Source organism: Onthophagus taurus, chromosome 3 (genome assembly GCF_036711975.1).
Source record: "Onthophagus taurus isolate NC chromosome 3, IU_Otau_3.0, whole genome shotgun sequence".
Lineage (NCBI taxonomy): Eukaryota > Metazoa > Arthropoda > Insecta > Coleoptera > Scarabaeidae > Onthophagus > Onthophagus taurus.
The window spans coordinates 8,149,856-8,168,488 of record NC_091968.1 but is presented as its reverse complement, the minus strand read 5'-3'; the positions used below and the strand labels follow the sequence as shown (position 1 = coordinate 8,168,488).

The window sequence follows — 18,633 nt, the reverse complement described above, 5'->3', positions numbered from 1 at the left end:
ATCCGGGGACATACTGTATATGAAATTTGTAATAAAAAATTTCGTGAAAACTCTTTAAATTAGAAAAAATATTTTTTTTTTACGTTTTTCTCATAAAAATGTTACTTACTCCCTTTCTGAAATAAACGATTCAATTGAAATGAGTTAAATAGTTACCTCTCCTTGAGTACCAGCACTTTGCCAAACTCGTCCTGGAACATCAAAATGAGCCATACTCTGATTAGATGAAACAGTAAACGAATTCACGCATAAACTAAACTCCGTGACGATAACACCATCATTATCCCATAATTCATATTTATAATAACGCCCAGGTTTGCCCACGGTAACTTCTGGAGAATTAATATCAGTGAGCATATTAAACGGATGTCGATGACTTCGTTTCGTGTAAAAACAATTTTCGCAAAAATTGAAAGTTTCGCAAATTTTGCATTTGTATCGATTCCCTTTAATGGGAAACATCAAACATCCGCGACAAATTATTCCATCGTGACTACAAGGGACAACTTCCATTTCTGATATTAATCCGGTCCAATTTGGTTGTTTTGGGAAGTCAACTGTTAGATCGTGTCCGTTTAACGAAATTGCTCGTACAATCCCAACGCTATCGTGCGTAATATAGCCCCATTTATATTTTGGGGTTGAAACGGTTGGTTTAACGCGTACTTTATCGCCAACTTTAATTTGCGGGGTTGATAACAACGAGGGGGGATACCCCAACAATTCGACGTGGATGAATCGGAGCCAATAAGTGCTTATTCGATGTTGCCAATTAACCTAATTTAAAGTTTTTCGAGTTAAAATGGGATCGATTTTGATTTTTTTTAAATTACCTGTAAGTTTAAATCATGAAGCCCTTCTCGATCTATTTTTATTACTTTTCCAATGTCCCCACAATTAACCTCTTCATAACTTTTACAGCATCGTACCAACATGCCTACCTCAACGTTGTCTCGTACGTACATTGCGTATTCATCGTTTGATAAGAAATCGCCTCGTTCTTTATATGTTATTGGTTTTGTTGTAAGACAATCAGCACCCTAAAAAAAATAAATTGTAAAATTACTTTTTATTGTTATGTATAGGTAGTTCATAAAAATGTACAACAATTTAACTCTGAATAACAATTAAAACTAGAATTAGCAATATTTGGGTTTAATCGTCTTAAGCTCTTACAGGCATGATGTTACGAATAGTGTACCACATTATTTGTGTCTTATGTTCTCTATAAACTCTTAGGCAATTCCATAAAGTATGTATAAAGATTTTCGAAGGCAATTGATTGACGGATTACTGGCAGAAAAAGTAGTTTTGTTAAAGCGTCCAGCTGTTAACGCACAAGAAGCATTTCTATTGGAGTTCCAATTGCCTGTTTCAATATCTAAGTCTTCAATAATATTCTATGCTGATGACACTACTTTAATCAGCAAACCTAAAATCCTCATTGATGTTGTTGCACTAAATCGGGCGTCGCGCTCTGAGGCTGAGGAGTGGTTTGCGTGTAACGGCCTAAATCTGAATTCCAACAAAACAGCTGAAGCTATCTTTACACTGAGAGGCGTTCAGAGGCGATTTGATGGGTGAGGAACTCACAGATTTTTTTTTGGTGTTTGCTTGGACCCTACATTGAAATGGGAACAGCATGTAAGTATACTTTGCGGAAGGCTCAGCAGCAACATTTTTATGTTGCGCATTTTAGGTGGCAATGTGTCAGGACCTGAATTGAGAACTGCTTATTTTGCACTGTGTCAATTACTGTTATCATGTTCTCTGTTGGCCTGGGGGACTTTTTTTTTGAATCAACGGATGGATTTTGATGATTCTTTCTTCACGGTATAGGTTGACTTTTAAGGAAGAAATGTGTTGATGGTTTCTGACAATTGTCAACGTTTTACCCATATACGGGGTGTAAAAAGAAATTTAAGTTTTTTCTTCTAATTTTACACCACCCTGTGGAATTTATCAGAAAGAACCGCTACATTCCATTTACATTACGTTAGAATGGCAACCCTTCTCTACATATTCGTTCAAGAATCATCTCGATATCTCTTTTATCAAGGAAGATACACATTTTTTAAGTTTGACTTAATTTTGTTGAAATATAGTCCTTACTAATGAAACAAGCAGGCTATGAAATATCAAACAGTTTGACAGAAATGCTTGTCAATTTTATTTACGCATTTAGCAAGTTGTTGCTTTGGGTTATTAAGTTATTATTAATATTTGACATGGACCGTATTTCAAGACATTTAAACCGCGATGAGTGCGTTGAGGCAGTTACTTTAGCCAATGAAGGAATAAGTTATCGTGAAATAGGCTTGAGATTAGGAGTTTCTCATACAACAATATCACGTGCCGTTCGACGATTTCAAGAGACAAATGATCATACAAGACGACCTGGACAAGGAAGAAGGAGAGTCACAACACTACGCCAAGATCGTTTTATTAGACTTCGTGCTTTAAGGGAACGTTTTGTTACAATGAGAAACTTACAGATACAAGTAGCAGATGTTCATAATATTCGAATTTGTACTAAAACTGTACAAAGGCGTCTCGCCGAAGGTGATTTGCATGCAAGGATTCCTGCCAGAGCACCAAATTTAAACGCAAATCATCGTAGAAGGAGATTGCAATTTGCCAGAGAACATCTTGACTGGAATGCTGATGACTGGGAACAAGTACTGTTCACAGATGAATCAAGGTTTTGTTTATACAGCTCAGATAGACGTTTAAAAGTAATTCGACGGCCCAATGAACGCTATGCACAGTGCAACATACGACCGACAACTTTATTTAATGGAGGATCTGTAATGGTTTGGGGTGGAATTTCGCTTACAGCACGAACAGACCTTGTTTCTTTGCAAAGACATTTTATCGGAACACGTGGTACCCTTTGCTGCTTACATAGGAAATAATTTTTTATTAATGCATGATAATGCAAGACCTCATGTTGCCTATACGGTCCGTGACTATTTGGATGAAGTTGGTATACAAACCATGGACTGGCCACGCTGTAGCCCTGATCTCAATCCAATAGAGAATTTATGGGATAATATTGATCGTCAGTTAAGGGGCCGACATCCACCACCTATCGTTTTGGACGACGTTGAGAGGATGGTAAGAGAGGTTTGGGATGCAATTGATCAAGATCAAATTCGACGCTTGATTTTAAGTATGCCTCGTCGCTGTGAAGAAGTGATACGTAAAAGAGGCGGAAATACACGTTATTAGGTGATTTTGAGAGAATTGATTAAGGATTATGTAGTGTTTTTTAGTTTTCACCTACTTGTTTAAAATGTTAATAAAAATTCGTTACATTTAAACTTGTGTATCTTCCTTGATAAAAGAGATATCGAGGTGATTCTTGAACGAAAATGTAGAGAAGGGTTGCCATTCTAACGTAATGTAAATGGAATGTAGCGGTTCTTTCTGATAAATTCCACAGGGTGTTGCAAAATTAGAAGAAAAAACAAATTTCTTTTTACACCCCGTATATGGGTAAAACGTTGATAATTGTCAGAAACCATCAACACATTTCTTCCTTAAAAATCAACCTATATCGTGAAGAAAGAATCATCAAAATCCATCCGTTGATTCAAAAAAAAAATACCTTTAAACTTAATGCATAATTTAGGTGGTGCGATAATTTTGGAGAGTAGTATATATTAGAGTGTCTGTTGTACTTGCACAACAATGTAGATAAATATACTGCCCACAGAGATATACACAGCTACAGAACCCGTAACAATCATAAGCTAAAACCTAAATGTTGTAGATTCTCTAAGTCACAGAAAGGTGTAGATTTTACCGCGGTCAAGTTTTAGAATAAATTACCTTTAACGGTTACACTTTTATCTGTGAGCAAGTTTGTAACATTGATAATTTCTGCTGTAGAGAGGTTTCTATATGACGAGTGTAAAAACTGTATATTTTGGATGCACAAATAAATATTATTATTATTTTTATACGCAGTACGCGATATATATGTGCAAGATATAGTATCAGAACAAAGCAAGTTCGCACAGAATGGATACGTAGATTATATCACTATATGTCAAGTACCTTTATGCTTATCAAAAACAAAAACATGCTTTCAGGACTATCATAATGGGGGTAAAATTAAAAAAAAAATTGTTTAGAAAAATGTTATTTATAATTATTGTAATATTTTTTGTTATAGGACTAGTACCACCCCACCAGGAGGCGGTTTAAGTACCAAGAGGACGATTTTATATTTCTTTACGATATTTAATATAGTTTTTGTTAATATCAATAAAAAACTATGAACATTTTTCAAGTTTCATTTTTCGTGGTTATTTGTCGAGTTAAAAAACAATTGAATTTTTGTGCTGGTAAGAGTTAAGACACGTACGGCTAAAGTATAAAACTTACATATTCCTCGGGAAGAGCACGATGGTCTGCATCTCCGCGACCGGAACACTCTTCATCCGAACTATAATAGCTGCTAATTGAATCAATATCAGATATCGCCGTTTCTGTGTGTTCCAGTAACCATGAAACTACAACTTCCGGTGTAGCCAAACATTCAGATGTAACACCTTAATAGGGGAAACAAAAAATATGTAATCGTGAACGTTTAAATAATACAGTGAATTTCACTTAAGATGCAATATACAAAAATATATCTCCATAAAAACCAAGACTTACTTTGTCCCACATAAAATGCAAAATGTCAATATATTTTGACATTGTAGTAAAACCTCCATATAACGAATCAATACGGGGAACGCCGTCTCCGTTATAGCTCAATAAAACTATAGAACAATCGAAATGTCACATGACACAATAGAAATGTATGGAACTAACATTAGATCTAGCACTAGAAATATTCCGTTTAGCCGTACCTCTCTTAAGACGGCTGGTAGGTAGCGCTAATTAGCATAGAATATCACTATGTTGCATATTTTTATTGAACTAAAACTAGAACACTAGAGACCTAGAACTAGAAAGTTTCGGGAATGTTTGTAGTTCCAGTGTTAGTTCTAGGTTTAATTGTTATGCAGCGCTAGATTGTTGGATACTTTTATTGAACTAAAAGTAGAACTAACACCAGACCAAGAACTAGAATCATTCGGCTTTAGCCGTCTTATGAGACATGGCTAAACCCGAATGTTTCTAGTTCTAGGTCTATTGTTAATTCTAGTGCCAGTGCAAGTGTAAAACTAGAACTAACACCATACCTAGAACTAGAGTCATTCGGATTTAGCCGTCTTTAGAGATGGGCGGCTAAAGCCAAATGATTCTAGTTCTAGGTCTAGTGTTAGTTCTAGTTTTAATTGTTATGCAGCGCTAGATTGTTGTATATTTTGATTGAACTATAAGTAGAGCTAACACTAGATCCACAACTAGAATCACTCGGGTTTAGCTGTATTGAGAGATGTGCCGCTAAATCCGAATGTTTGTAGATCTAGGTCACAGATCATACAGATGCGGCACTCCGAGCGGCACCTTTCATGTTTTAGGAGTGGGGCGGTGGACCTTCATTCTCAGAGCCCTATAAATAGGTTTATAGAAAAGGCGCCAAATTCAAACATAAAAATATTTATGGAAACTAAAATGTATTTAAATATCTAACATTTATTTAGTTTATATATTTATAATAAAATTATGATCAATTAAAATAAAATTGTCTGTATCATGTAATTGTTTACTGTATTGGGAATAGAAAAAATTTTATACTCTCTCTTTTCTTTTTCGCCCCATAAAATGTAGATTTACACCCGCTATAGCTGCAAATTATCCCGCCATTTAATGAAAGTACAGATTTTTTTGTATTGGTTTTTCCTTTGTCTATTGGCTCCATTAAAATAATGTTTAAACAATAATTACTCAATTTCACTTAGCTTGTAATGAAAGTAAAACAACAACACTAAATAAAAACACTCCGAAATAAAAACGTAATAACGGTCAGAAAAGCAAGGGATTATTCATCAATTTGAGGTAAACAAAATTACTTGCATGCACAAATTTTAAAATCATAAGTTGTTATTGGTCTAGAGATATTGTGGGTCGACCTAATTGTCGAAAGTAGCCGAATATTCATTCGGTTGTTCTCGTTGGACCTTTAAATTGGTTTCGTACCTATCTCTGTCTTGAAATGACCCTTTTTTTCTGAGTGCCGCATCTGTATGATCTGTGTCTAGGTCTAGTGTTAGTTCTAGTTTTAATTGTTATTCAGCGTTACATTGTGGTATATTTTTATTGAACGAAAAATAGAACTAACACTAGATCCAAGGTAGATGAATATAAGGTATGCTCAGACGGTGAATGAATTGGATCTCGTGCGTCATAGCTTAGCAACAACTATAAATTGCCTAAGTCTGACGTCACAGTGATGGGCTGAGCTTATACCGACTCCAAACAATTTAGTTGCTAACCCCAGTTGCGAATCATAAATCGCAATATAAATAATAAAAATGTAATTTAAAAAGTCATTTAGTTTATTTTGTTTTCACACTATTTGAAAAAGTGCATATAGGGATTTACCGTTAGCAAGAAAGTTAGCAACGAAATTATTTGGAGTTGGTATAAGCTCCGCCCATCACTGTGACGTCAAGGCTTAAATTGTCTATTGTCTACTATTGTAAGTGTAGGTTTGTTTACAATGGCTATAACGCATGACGCAGTTATGACGTGCAAGATCCAATTCGTTCACCGTGTGAGCATACCTTATATTGATGTACCTTGACTAGACCTAAAACCAGAAACATTCGGATTTAGTCTTGCGTCTCTTAAGACGGAAACTGAATTATCATAACGAAGTCACCTTTTCCAAGCAAAACTTTTCTTTTGCAATACTACCCAATGCCTGTACTATTAAGCTATGTTGCATTTTATGTGGTATAGTGTAAATGCATAGTAGTTTCATAACTATGGTTACTACATTCATATATTGCGAGTTATATGAAGCGCCCTTCATACAATCAATATATATTGTCAATAAAATATTATCAATATGGCCAATAAATATTGACAAACTGTAATTGCCTCAGACTATCAATATTTATTGACAATCTACTTAGTTTTGCGTTGGTAGTTAAAGATGTCATGTCATGCTTACATGCGTTAATGAACCATCCGGGGAGTTAATAACACTTTCGGCCATTAAAGTATATCTGTCTGAATTCATTATTACGCGATATAATCCGTAATATAATCCTACTAACGTAGGATTATCAATATTTCCCTCAGACTGTCAATATTTATCGTCAATATATCAAACATTTTCGTTTTCGTCAAACCATCCCATCAATACTTTTAATATTGACAATATGTCAATCTTTCTACTCACACGTTCAATAATATTGTCAATACTTAGATATTGACCATATATATTGATTGTGTGAAGGGCGCTTTAAATTCTCAGTATACTTACCTAAACATTTTAAAGCATGCTCAATACTTTTTCTAGTAAATCCCATCTCCATAATTTGCGCAACAATCGGGCTTACAACAGTTTGCGTTTCTCTTCGTCTCTTCGATTGTTTATCGCTAGGAACGGATCGAACGGAAGTCTCGCTATTTGGCGTCGCGATTTCGCCATAAGTATCCCTTGCAGTAGAAGAACTCGCCTTACCCTCCCCCGAATTTCGATCGCAATTAGCTTGTGCCGCCAAGAATTGGCTCAAATTCAAAGCGGCCAATTGCATATCTTCAAGCGTAAAAATCGGCATCAACGGACTTGGTTGGGTCGCTTTCGCCAACAATTTTTGTATTAACAAAACCGGTTGTTGATTGAATTCCTCTTCAATCGATTGTTGTTCTTCATCGACGGAATTAACCGCAAATTTTAATACTTTCCGTAATCTGTATTGGTTGGTGTGTAAAACTTTTGATGCGTTTAAAACGCTTAAAAAGTTTTGTTGCGTTCTTAAATAATTAAAATTAATTTGCCCGTAAGATAATTTACCGGGATTATTATTATTCATTGTTGTCAGTTTCGTGGTTAAAAGAGAAGCCCAAATTTTTGTTAAATTTTCACCCAGCGGCATTCGTTCTAAATTAAATGTAATTTGGTTTGACAATTTTACACTTGAGAGGGTTATTTTTTGAATTTCACCGGTTTCGTGGATTAAAACGCATAATTTTCCTTTTTGAGTTACTCTAACAATGGTACCTTGGGCGTTTTCGATTTCAACGATGGCCCCGATTCTCGGGCGAACATCCCAAGCTCCGATTACGTTTAAAGATGACGTAACCATGTATTGTTGTTGATCGGTTGTGTAACCATCATTAACAGCTGTTATTAAACAATCATCGCTTAATAAATACGCGGCTAAATTAAGTTTGTTGATTAAAATTGAGTTTAAAACTTGATTCCAGCCAAGAACTCCATGCAAAGTTCTTAATAAATTAATTATTTCTTGGGATAAAGTGCTGCTGTGGGATTGAGTGAGAAGAACTTCCGACTTTAATTTTAGTTTTAATTTATTGAATTCGTTCGAATTTGAGTTGTTGTTATCGTAGAGATTCGTGAGGATTATTTTTCCTAAAATGTTTAATAATAATTCGAGTAATGGGGTTATTTCGGAATTATCCATATTCCAAGATTGAAGGATCGTTTGTAATAAACGAACCGAAAGTATTTGTTTGGGTAAATTAACGTTTGTGGCGGAAATAAAATTGATTAACATATTAATCCATGGTCTAGTACTCAAATGTTTACATATCTTCGTCGATTGCGCAACACTTCTAACTAAAGTTAAATCACACCATTCGTAATTTCCGGCTCGCAAAGTCGTACAAAATAAGCTACATAACCCATGAATCGTGTTTTTATCTAAATTATCTTTAGCTAATCCGGCGCTAATCGTAACATTTCTCAAAAAATTCACTGAACTATCTCTTAAAATTTTAATTAATTGGTTATTTGGGTGATCAGAGCTCGATTTTAACGAAATCTTATCAATGGGAACCATCCCATCTTCAACTTCCGTTTCTGACGAAACCGGAGATGGTGGAGAAGCTAAAGTTAAATCATATTTTCCTTCTTTACCCATTCGGTAACTATTCGTGGTTCCATTCGCCCACTCAACCCTAACCCATCCATCATCACTCAACGTTCCAATTACTTTCCCTTCACCAGGAGGTCGTCCATCTTGATCCGCCCATTTCCAATCGACCCCTCTAACTACTTTAGTCCCCAATTTCATTAAAGCCGCTAATTCCGGCCCACGAAGCGCCGTCGTTTTTTGTTTAGCACCTTCAACCATATCGGCGTATAAAACGTAAAGTTCCGATTTATTTGAGGCTATGTTTAAATTTGAAATGTTCAAATTCGAACTGATATTCGAATTACAATTTTCGTAATATCCGGTTTGACGGAGAAGTGTTAAAACGGAACTTATCGCACCGGAATTAATTAAAGCACTTAATTCGGATGAAACGTAATGATTTGACGATAAAATCGATAAAATTGTTAAAATCATTCTTGTTCTTGGAATATCTCTTAATAATGTGTAAGTGGTTAAGTTTGAATTAATTTTTTGAGTTGATTTTGGTTTCGTTTTGGCATCTTTTAAAATATAATTTCTTAGCGAGGTTATGCACCAATCACTTATTGACGATTGGAGAATTAAAATTTCGGTTTTTAATGATGGCGAGACCAACTGGATGTCATTTAAGCAATGATTTAAACCAAGTCCTTGATTATTTAATAAGGAGTAACCTAAATATCCGTTTAAAATTAAATATCTTGTCGATGTTAATAAATATTTTTTTTGTAATAACCCCAAAAGCATCTCTAAACCTTCTTTTCTTATCCTGCACCTTTTCACTTGGCAATACATGGCCCATTTTAATGTTTCAACATCGCAATTTTCGCGGACCACAAAATCTAAGATTCCGCTCATTAAATAGGCTTTTTCGTTACAAACTTTTCTCATTTGCTTCTCTGTTAATTTAAATAACAGATTTGTTAAGTTTTCACAACCGATTTTTTTATCTTTTTTATCTTCAACTTTCATCTCGAGTTCTTTCCCTTCATCGACTACTTTCTCAACGTTCCATTTTTTGCTAGAATTTGACGATAACGAATCAGACATAGCTCTTTCTGCCGCTGCTTTATCAGCACCATTTTTAATTTCATTATTAACGTCATCAGTTTCATTTTTTGTTTCGGATAATTTCCCATCGGAAACGCATTTTTTAATGATTGGATTTTGGGCGACATCTTCCGTTGATTTTCGCCGCTCAACGCTTTGAGATTGGATGGTTGCGTTAACGATGTCTTCCGGTTTTTGAATGTCTGATGTGTGTTTTCCACATTTTAAATGTTTAATCACTTTCTTAACCAACGTTTTAACTCGGGGTTCGCGATAGAGGACGTTGAAATTCTTGTAAGCTTCCGTTTCGACGCTAACGGCGGGTTTGACATCGTAAAGAAGGAAACGGCATTTTTCTAAGGCGGGGATGCAAATTTCTTTGTAGCTACAATTTAATTCTTGGCGAGTTTTTATTAGGTTCCATTTCGATTGGTGTACTAGTTTTATCATTTCGGCTAGTGGTTTTGGAAGTTTTATTGTGGGTTGGGTTAAATCTAAAAAAATTAAAGGGAATTTAAAAAATGAAATTTAAGGCGCCTTTACCTTAATTGGCGAACCCGTTTTTCACAGCAATTATGAGAGATATCAAAATATTTTTCAAATAAAATGTTTCTATATAAATATAAAGGTTGATCTATATATTGGTTCTACAATGTGCTGTTTGTTTGGGAAGCGCATTTGCAGTTAGAAAATAAACATAAAGGGGCACTTTTTGACCATAAAATTGATAATAAAGGTTGTAACCAAAATTACAATTTATTTAGCTTACTTATGCTGTACAAATGCAACTTCGGTCGGAAGGTAAATTAGATGCAGCTGATGCAATGAAGCAAATAGTTTTTTCTACCCCAACTCTCGCATCAAGTTTTAAGAAATCTTTGGCTAACATAAAAGTATATCCACTTTCTGGAGACGAAGCATTATCGCTGTTTGTAGAAGCTAAGTAACAAAATTTCAGTATGTCATGAGAAATACAAGTCATAATTCAAATCTTTATCCAAATTATGAATCTATTACACTTGTAAAAAAAAAAGATGCCAAAAAGATATCCAAGTAACCTCAGAATAACTGAAGACAAAGCGGAAGTACACTCCAAAACTTATTGGATCACACTACTTTAAGATAGTTTGAATCTTTAAGACTAGTTCTCAATGGAATGTCACCTGAAAACCGTAACAATCTTCATTTGATAACAAAATGGGAGTTTGATTACAGTTCTGAGATGAGCCAATATAAACAGAAATTTTCTGATTTTCTAATATTTGATGCTAATTTGTTTTTGTCATCTCTGGTTAATTTAGCCTATTCAGTTAATAAATGGAGATCCTTCCTCAAAACAAAGTAGAGTCATTTGGCAAAATCCCAGACCTTTCTCTACCCGATTTTGTAGACCTATACGGATGATGAATCTGGATATCAGTTCGATTTGTCGTCGTTACATGCTTGGATCCGCTTCTTTGAATGTTTACTTCACCTTTCATACAAATTAAATATTCAGCAGTTACAAGCTCGGGACAAAGAAAACCAAGAAAAAGTTGCAAGTAATAAGAAGCGAATCCAAGAATTATTTCATAAAGAACTGGGGCTTTTAGTGGACAGGTGTCAAATCCCGTAAGGATTTGACAGTTCAAACGATGGCAATACTGCTCGGCAGTTTTTTGAAAACGGCGCCACATCACCAAAAATTACTGGAATTGACTAAGAGCTAATAACTACATTCAGAATAATTTTGTTAACTATATCTAGCAGTTACCATTTAAAAATAGATTTGTTTCAAAAGTACTACATTGATAGCGCTGAAAAATTTGTGAAGTTGTACTCTTTCACTCATTTTTAATTTATAGTACCAATATAATGAAACATTTCATTGTACCTATAGGGCAACTTGGTGAAGAAGCCCAAGAATCTAGGAATAAGGACATTAAAAGGTGTAGAGAATGTAATGCAAAAAAAATGTTCAATGTTTTACAACCTACTGATCTCATCTGATGCACTCATTACTAACATGAGAAAACATTTTCAACAGTTTTACAGTTTTTCGATGAACCTTAGTAGATAAAAGAACAAAATGAATGCACTAACCATTTGCTAAGGAATTATTGCACTAATTTGAGAGACATAGCTAATAAAAGAATAACATCCAAAAACAAGGTAGCTTGCCAAGACATACGCAACATATTAAAAAAAAAAATATTGAAATACTCAGAATAGAAAACAGAGATCAAATAGCTTCACTCACGGTTGATATTAGAAACACCCCATATAATGCTATGGAAACATACAATTCTGTAGTCTCCAAGTTTGTGGGGGAGAAACATATCAATTTTGCATTGAAAAATTCATACGAGGTGAGGTGCAATGCGGCTGCAGTAGCCTATAATGTTGGTACAAATTATTACAAAATAATTAATAATAATAATAGAGGACACCTCACTACAGAATAAGTTGAAAAAATTTGCAAAAGAAAATTGGTGGCAACTACAAGACATTATCTTGCTTCTTATTTGTCCATAATAAAAAAGCGGAGAAAAATGTTAACCGCCGATAAACATTATGGTTTGATTGCAGATGAAGAAGAACTGATATAGTGCGCTGAAGAAGAAAAGACAAAATTTTACAGTCACTTGTTAGAACAACAGCAGAAATAAGAGAAATTGAAAAGCAAACTATAGAGCAGTATAGAAATGAATTTTGGATTCAAATTCGAAAGAAGTTATTAACTGCTTCAAATTTTAGACGTGTTTGTAAAATGCGTAAATCAACAAATCCCAACAAATTTATACATAACCTATTGTATCCACAATTTTTGCTTCGGTGAAGGCATAGACAATAGGTCAATCTAGACCTGTTCCCAGTAATAATATCCCTATACATAGCAAGCTACCTACAGTATGGAAGAAACTAAAGGTGGTCTTCATACCTAAAGGTGGTAGGCGTTCAAACGCCGATCCCAAGTCATACAGATCAATTAGTCTAACTTCATTTCTCCTCAAAAGGAAGGAAAAGGTAATTGATCAATAGCTTAAGAATGGAATGCTTGTCACTAATCCACTCCATCCGAGTCAATATGCTTACCAGAAAGCAAAATCCACAATTATTGCTTTCATAGACATAGAGGGTGCTTTTGATAACACCTCCTACGACTCCATAGAGAATACTCTAAACGTAAAAGATATACATCCGTCGACAATCAAATGGTGTGAAACAAACTGAAGAAAAAGGTCATAATGGCTAACCAGATCTACTGCAGGCTTCTCGGAAGAAACTGGGGTCTTAATCCACGATTAGCTCATTGGACTTACGTAGCAATAATCAGAACCATGGTCGCCTATGCCTCACTGGTTTGGTGGCCAAAAACAAATCATAAGACAACACAACAACACCTGGCACAAATCCAGCGGTTAGCATGTCTTAATATAACGGGTGCAATGAGATCTTGTCCGACGCTGCTCTTGAAGCCCTACTCGGTCTCACACCACTTCATTTATACAGGTGTCCGGAAATTGTGTCTATTTATTTAAAGAGATGATTCTAACATCAAAAATCATGAAGCTTTTTTATGTATTCTTTTCCGCAGAAATGATTGATGCAATTAAAATGGCAGAGAAAATAAAGATAAAGAAGTATGGTACTGTAAACATGCCCCCTACGTGTTGTGGTGAACCCCATAAATTATTTTTTTTCTTTTAGTTATCATATTTGTCACGTAAAAACATCCCTGTACACCAAATTTCGGCATTCTAAACCTTGCCGTTTTTGAGATAACGCTAAAAAAAAAACTTTTTGAGTGCCATCTTTAAAGGACTTCATCTCTAATCATCTCTTTCAATATATAGACGCAATTTCCGGTCACCTATATATACGAAAGGAGGCAGCTTTAAGTGCCTTATCACTTAAAAAACGACAAAGTTTTCTAAAAAATAATAAGAGTAAAAAATGTTTTAGAGGCTTTGGAGCTGGTTTCTAGACGTCACTGCCTATGTGTGAATGCTGCTAAAACAGAGCTGATTTTGTTCGGGCCAAGAAAGGTGATAAGTTACAATTCTGTTCGGGATCGGGCCAAGATAGTTGTCAACAATCAAGTATTGCCGCTGATTGTGTGAGAAACTTGAGAGTCTTATTGGACGAAAATGTAAACTTTAATAAACACATCAATAAGTGCACTGCTTTCGCGTATGCTGCTCTTAAGCGGTCGGTCGTTCCTCAATCGTAGAACAAGTGTGCTTTTGTGCGAGACCTTGGTGTTATCGCATTTTAATTATTGTGATACATTGTATGATCCGTGTATTTCGTATAGTATATACGAAAAAAATTTAGAAAATTCAAGATTCTTGCTTGCGCTTGACATTTGTTCATACCTTGAATATTCGATTCAAGGGCACTCTTACCCCGCCGATCCATCATCACCAGCTATTTAAGAAATGCTTTTCATACCAAATAACACATATTCTTAATGATTTGCCATCAACTATAAAATGTAGCACTTCTTTAAGGTTGTTTCGTCACAGAGTCAGGGGCCGCTTATCTCAAATTCAGAATGCATTGTAGGGCGACAGGGATCGGGCGGTTTACGCTTGGTAATTAATTATGATTTCAGTATCGGGTCTTTTTCTTTATCTTTTCCTGTTTCGTTTCGTTTTTTTCTTTTTCTCTCTTGTATATTTAGAATTAGTTTTATTAGGTTTGAGTGGAAGAGCAGGTGCTGTTACGGCTGCACCTGTACTCCGCCTAATTTGTCCTGACTTAATTTATAATAATTTTAAGTCATATTATTATTATTAAGTTCTTGTTATAAACTTCTGCACCGCTTTGAACCTACAAAAGGGATAGAAAGGTGCATCTATAAACATTTTCACAGACAGTCGAGCCGCCCTAAAAGCAATTCAGGCCTACACGTGTGACTCCGCACTGATCAGAGAGTGTACCAGCAACTTGAGAGAACTCGCTAGGGGTAATGATGTTACTCTATGGTGGGTTCTAGAGGCATTAAGGGCAATGAGAAGGCGGACAAGCTGGCCAAAGAGACACCGAAGGACGCTAAGCCGGTTGAGGACTACAAAAAATCCACCTAAAACAAGTTATCAATAGTTGGGAGGCCTCAAAGGTAGCCGTACACTAGAAAGAACTTCCAGGTTACAGACAAGCGAAGAGTATGATAACTCCGTCCCAAAACAAACCCAAAGAGGTTTTACGCCTCAGCAAAGGGAATCTAAGGACACTCTCAGGTTCCCTGGCCGGTCATGCGCCCCTAAAAAAAACCATCCGGAGTAGGTATGGGCATCAGTGGACCAAACAGCCACATTAAACTGCCACTCAGCTTGGACATAACAAATTTCCAAGCAGAAGTTCTTGCTATAAACTTCTGCACCGCTTTGAACCTACAGAAAGGTGCATCCATAAACATTTTCACAGACAGTCGGACCGCCTTAAAGGCAATTCAGGCTTACCAGCAACCTGAGAGAACTCGCTAGGGGCAATGATATTACCCTATGGTGGGTTCCAGGTCACAGCAACATTGAGGGCAATGAGAAGGCGGACAAGCTGGCCAAAAAAGCAGCGAACACGCCCTCCACTGGACCCGAACCTGGCTGTGGACTACAAAAAAGCCACCTAAAACCAATAATCAACAAGTGGGAGGTTTCAAAGGTAGCCTTACACTGGAAAGAACTTCCAGGTTACAGACAGGCGAAGAGTATGATAACTCCGTTCCAAAACAAACTGGCCGGTCATGCGCCCCTAAAATACCACCTTTTCCACATTGGACAAACTAAGGATCAAACTTGCCGACTTTGCAACGACGAGTCAGAAATGGCTGAGCATATACTGTGTAATTGCGTTGCCAGAAGCCGCCTAAAACACAACATTTTCGGTAAAGCTCTTTTGATACCTACCGACATAAAGGAACAAGACCTTGGAGCAATACTAAGGTTCATTAAGGACCTACATTTGCTCTAAACTTTTGGAGGCCCAAAGTTACAATAAATCTTATAGGTCGCGGTGACGAGAGCTACCGCTCCCCGCAACCAGGCACTAATTTATTTATTTATAATTTATGGGTACAGAAACAGGACAAACCCAAATGATCTGTACCACGAAAAAAAATTTTACAATAAAAAAAAGAAAACGTGTACCAAGGAAAAATGAATAAAGAAAAAATCAAAATTATCAAAATTAAGGCGAGCAATTAAGAATAAAATTAAACTTAAACTAAAAACACCGGAATTCAGATATTATATATATATATACAAAAAAAAGATAAAATAAAATAAAACAATAATAATAATACAATAAAGCAAAAAAGCCAAAAAGTAAAATAAAATAAAACAATGCCTAATAGCAATAGTAACGGCGAAATTAAAACATTATACAAAAACAGAACCAACGAGCTACCAAAACGAAAGAGGCAATTCGCTGACTGCATTAAAAAGTAAGCGCCTAAACGTAAAAAATGAATGCTGAAACAAATCAATATCGAGCTTATCAGCCTGACGAGCCATTCGCAACATAGGGGAGTTTCGAAAAGCATTGGTGCGCGGAATAGGCGTACAGAACAAGAAATTAAAACGAAGAAGACGGGGAGGAACATGAATATTGTCGAAGGGGCATTAACCGAAAAGATCTGCAAGACGAATGATAATTAATATAAGGTATGGAAGATTTAAAGTTTAGATATTTCAAAAATCTAGATTGAATTTTTTCAATTCGGTCAATATAAATAAGGTATTGGGGATTCCAAACTACAGTGCAAAAATTAAGAATACTGTAAACATATGCGAAATATAAATTTTTAATCGCGTCAACGCTTACAAAGGAAGAGGTGGATCTCATAATGAAACCGAGCATACGCCAAGCCTTATTAACAGTAGTGTCAATGTGCTGTGCGTAGAGAAGCTTGGGATCGAGAGTCACTCCAAGGTCTCTAATAAAGGAAACGCGTGTTAAGTTTACGCCAGCGATGTTGTAATCGTAATGAACAGTATTCTTCCTTATCGAAAAAGAAATAACATTACATTTAGACAGATTTAGGGTCAAGTGGTTTTTAGTACAAAAGTCAGAAATCCTGAGAAGGTCAGTCTGCAGTCTAGAGCAGTCCAACGGAGACGAGATACGCAGATAAAGCTTGAGATCATCTGCGTACATTAGACATTCACAATGTTTCACAACCTTGAAAATATCGTTAACATAAAGATTAAATAGCAAGGGTCCGAGGTGGCTACCCTGAGGGACACCCGAGGGAACTGACATAGGGTCAGAGCAATATCCGTTAACAGACACAATCTGGCTCCTACCTCGCAAATATGAATCAAACCAGCGGAACAACCCACCATGAACACCATAACCATGAAGTTTTAATAAAAGAAGGCTGTGATCCACACGATCAAAAGCCTTGCTAAAATCGGTGTAAACAGAATCAACTTGACAATAATGGTCAAATGATGTTAAAATATAATTTGTGTACTCAAGCAGGTTGCTCTCCACTGACCGATTCGCAAAAAAGCCATGTTGTCTAGGATCGATTATGGATTTAAGCCTAAAGAAGAGTCTGGTATAAACCAGTTTCTCTAAAACCTTACCAAACACTGACAATATAGATATTGGGCGATAGTTAGATATAAGGTTACGACTACCGGATTTGAAAATGGGCAAAATGGGCACGTTTCCAAAAGGCAGGAAACGTACCTTCCTTTACAGATTTGTTAAATAAGATGGAAAGTGTTAGAGAAAGAGATGCAAAACATGATTTTATTAGGATAGGAGGAATACCATCAGTGCCTGGACCATTATTTATGTTTAAAGCAATAAGAGCTTCCTCAACCTCAGACCGCTCAAAGCGCATCGGACCCAAACATGTAGTATCATTAAGGTCAGCATTAGCAGAGTGAAGTGAATAATAATAATAATCTACAATTTACAAATTCTAAAATGACCAACTGGGGCAAGGATCACAAAGCAATTGCCATACGAGAGTTTGAGTAACAATTCAATAAAAAAGTAGGAAGCTGTGGTATTTTTACTTGCCAGGATCATCCGTATTGAGGTGCCTCACCAGATGGCATAATAAATGGTAAAAAAATAATTGAGGTAAAATGTCCTAATACAGCAATCAAATTGACACCACAAACCGCAGTACAACAGAACAAAATTAAGTATTTAAAATATGTCGGAGATAACATACATTTGAATAGAAAGCACAATTATTACTACCAAGTTCAAGGTCAACTACCATAACGAGGGCAAAATTGTGTCATTTTATTGTGTAGCCTATTTGTAGAAGAAATTAAATTTGACGAGGAATTTTGGGGTATTGCTGTTGCCAAATTAAAGAAATTTTATAAGGATTACATGATAACGAAAATTATAAAGTCAATTTTATGATAAATACGTATTTCTAATATTTTTCATTTGTCTATTGTTTGTTTAATTTAATTATGTTGTTTGTAGTGTGATCATAAAATATAATTTAATAAATTTTGATTTTCTTCCGATTTCGCTCCTTAATTATTTATGTTGATAAAATTGTGTATCATCTATTGAGATTATTAAAATTATTATCTTTTTTACTGTTTTA

The 18,633-nt window shown here is 35.6% G+C and overlaps 1 protein-coding gene across 2 annotated transcripts in view; it reads right to left on the bottom strand.

Moving 5' to 3' along the window:
* LOC111415845 (E3 ubiquitin-protein ligase HERC2) overlaps positions 1-18,633 on the bottom strand; it is a 101,758-nt gene that overhangs the window by 41,251 nt on the left and 41,874 nt on the right. For both annotated transcript variants that reach the window (XM_023047727.2, XM_023047728.2), the window contains exons 11-14: positions 7,397-10,558; positions 4,393-4,559; positions 834-1,040; positions 157-777 (exon numbers count right to left, since the gene is read on the bottom strand). In XM_023047727.2, the coding sequence (XP_022903495.2) occupies positions 157-777; positions 834-1,040; positions 4,393-4,559; positions 7,397-10,558 (4,157 nt within the window). The remainder of the gene's footprint in view (positions 1-156; positions 778-833; positions 1,041-4,392; positions 4,560-7,396; positions 10,559-18,633) is intronic.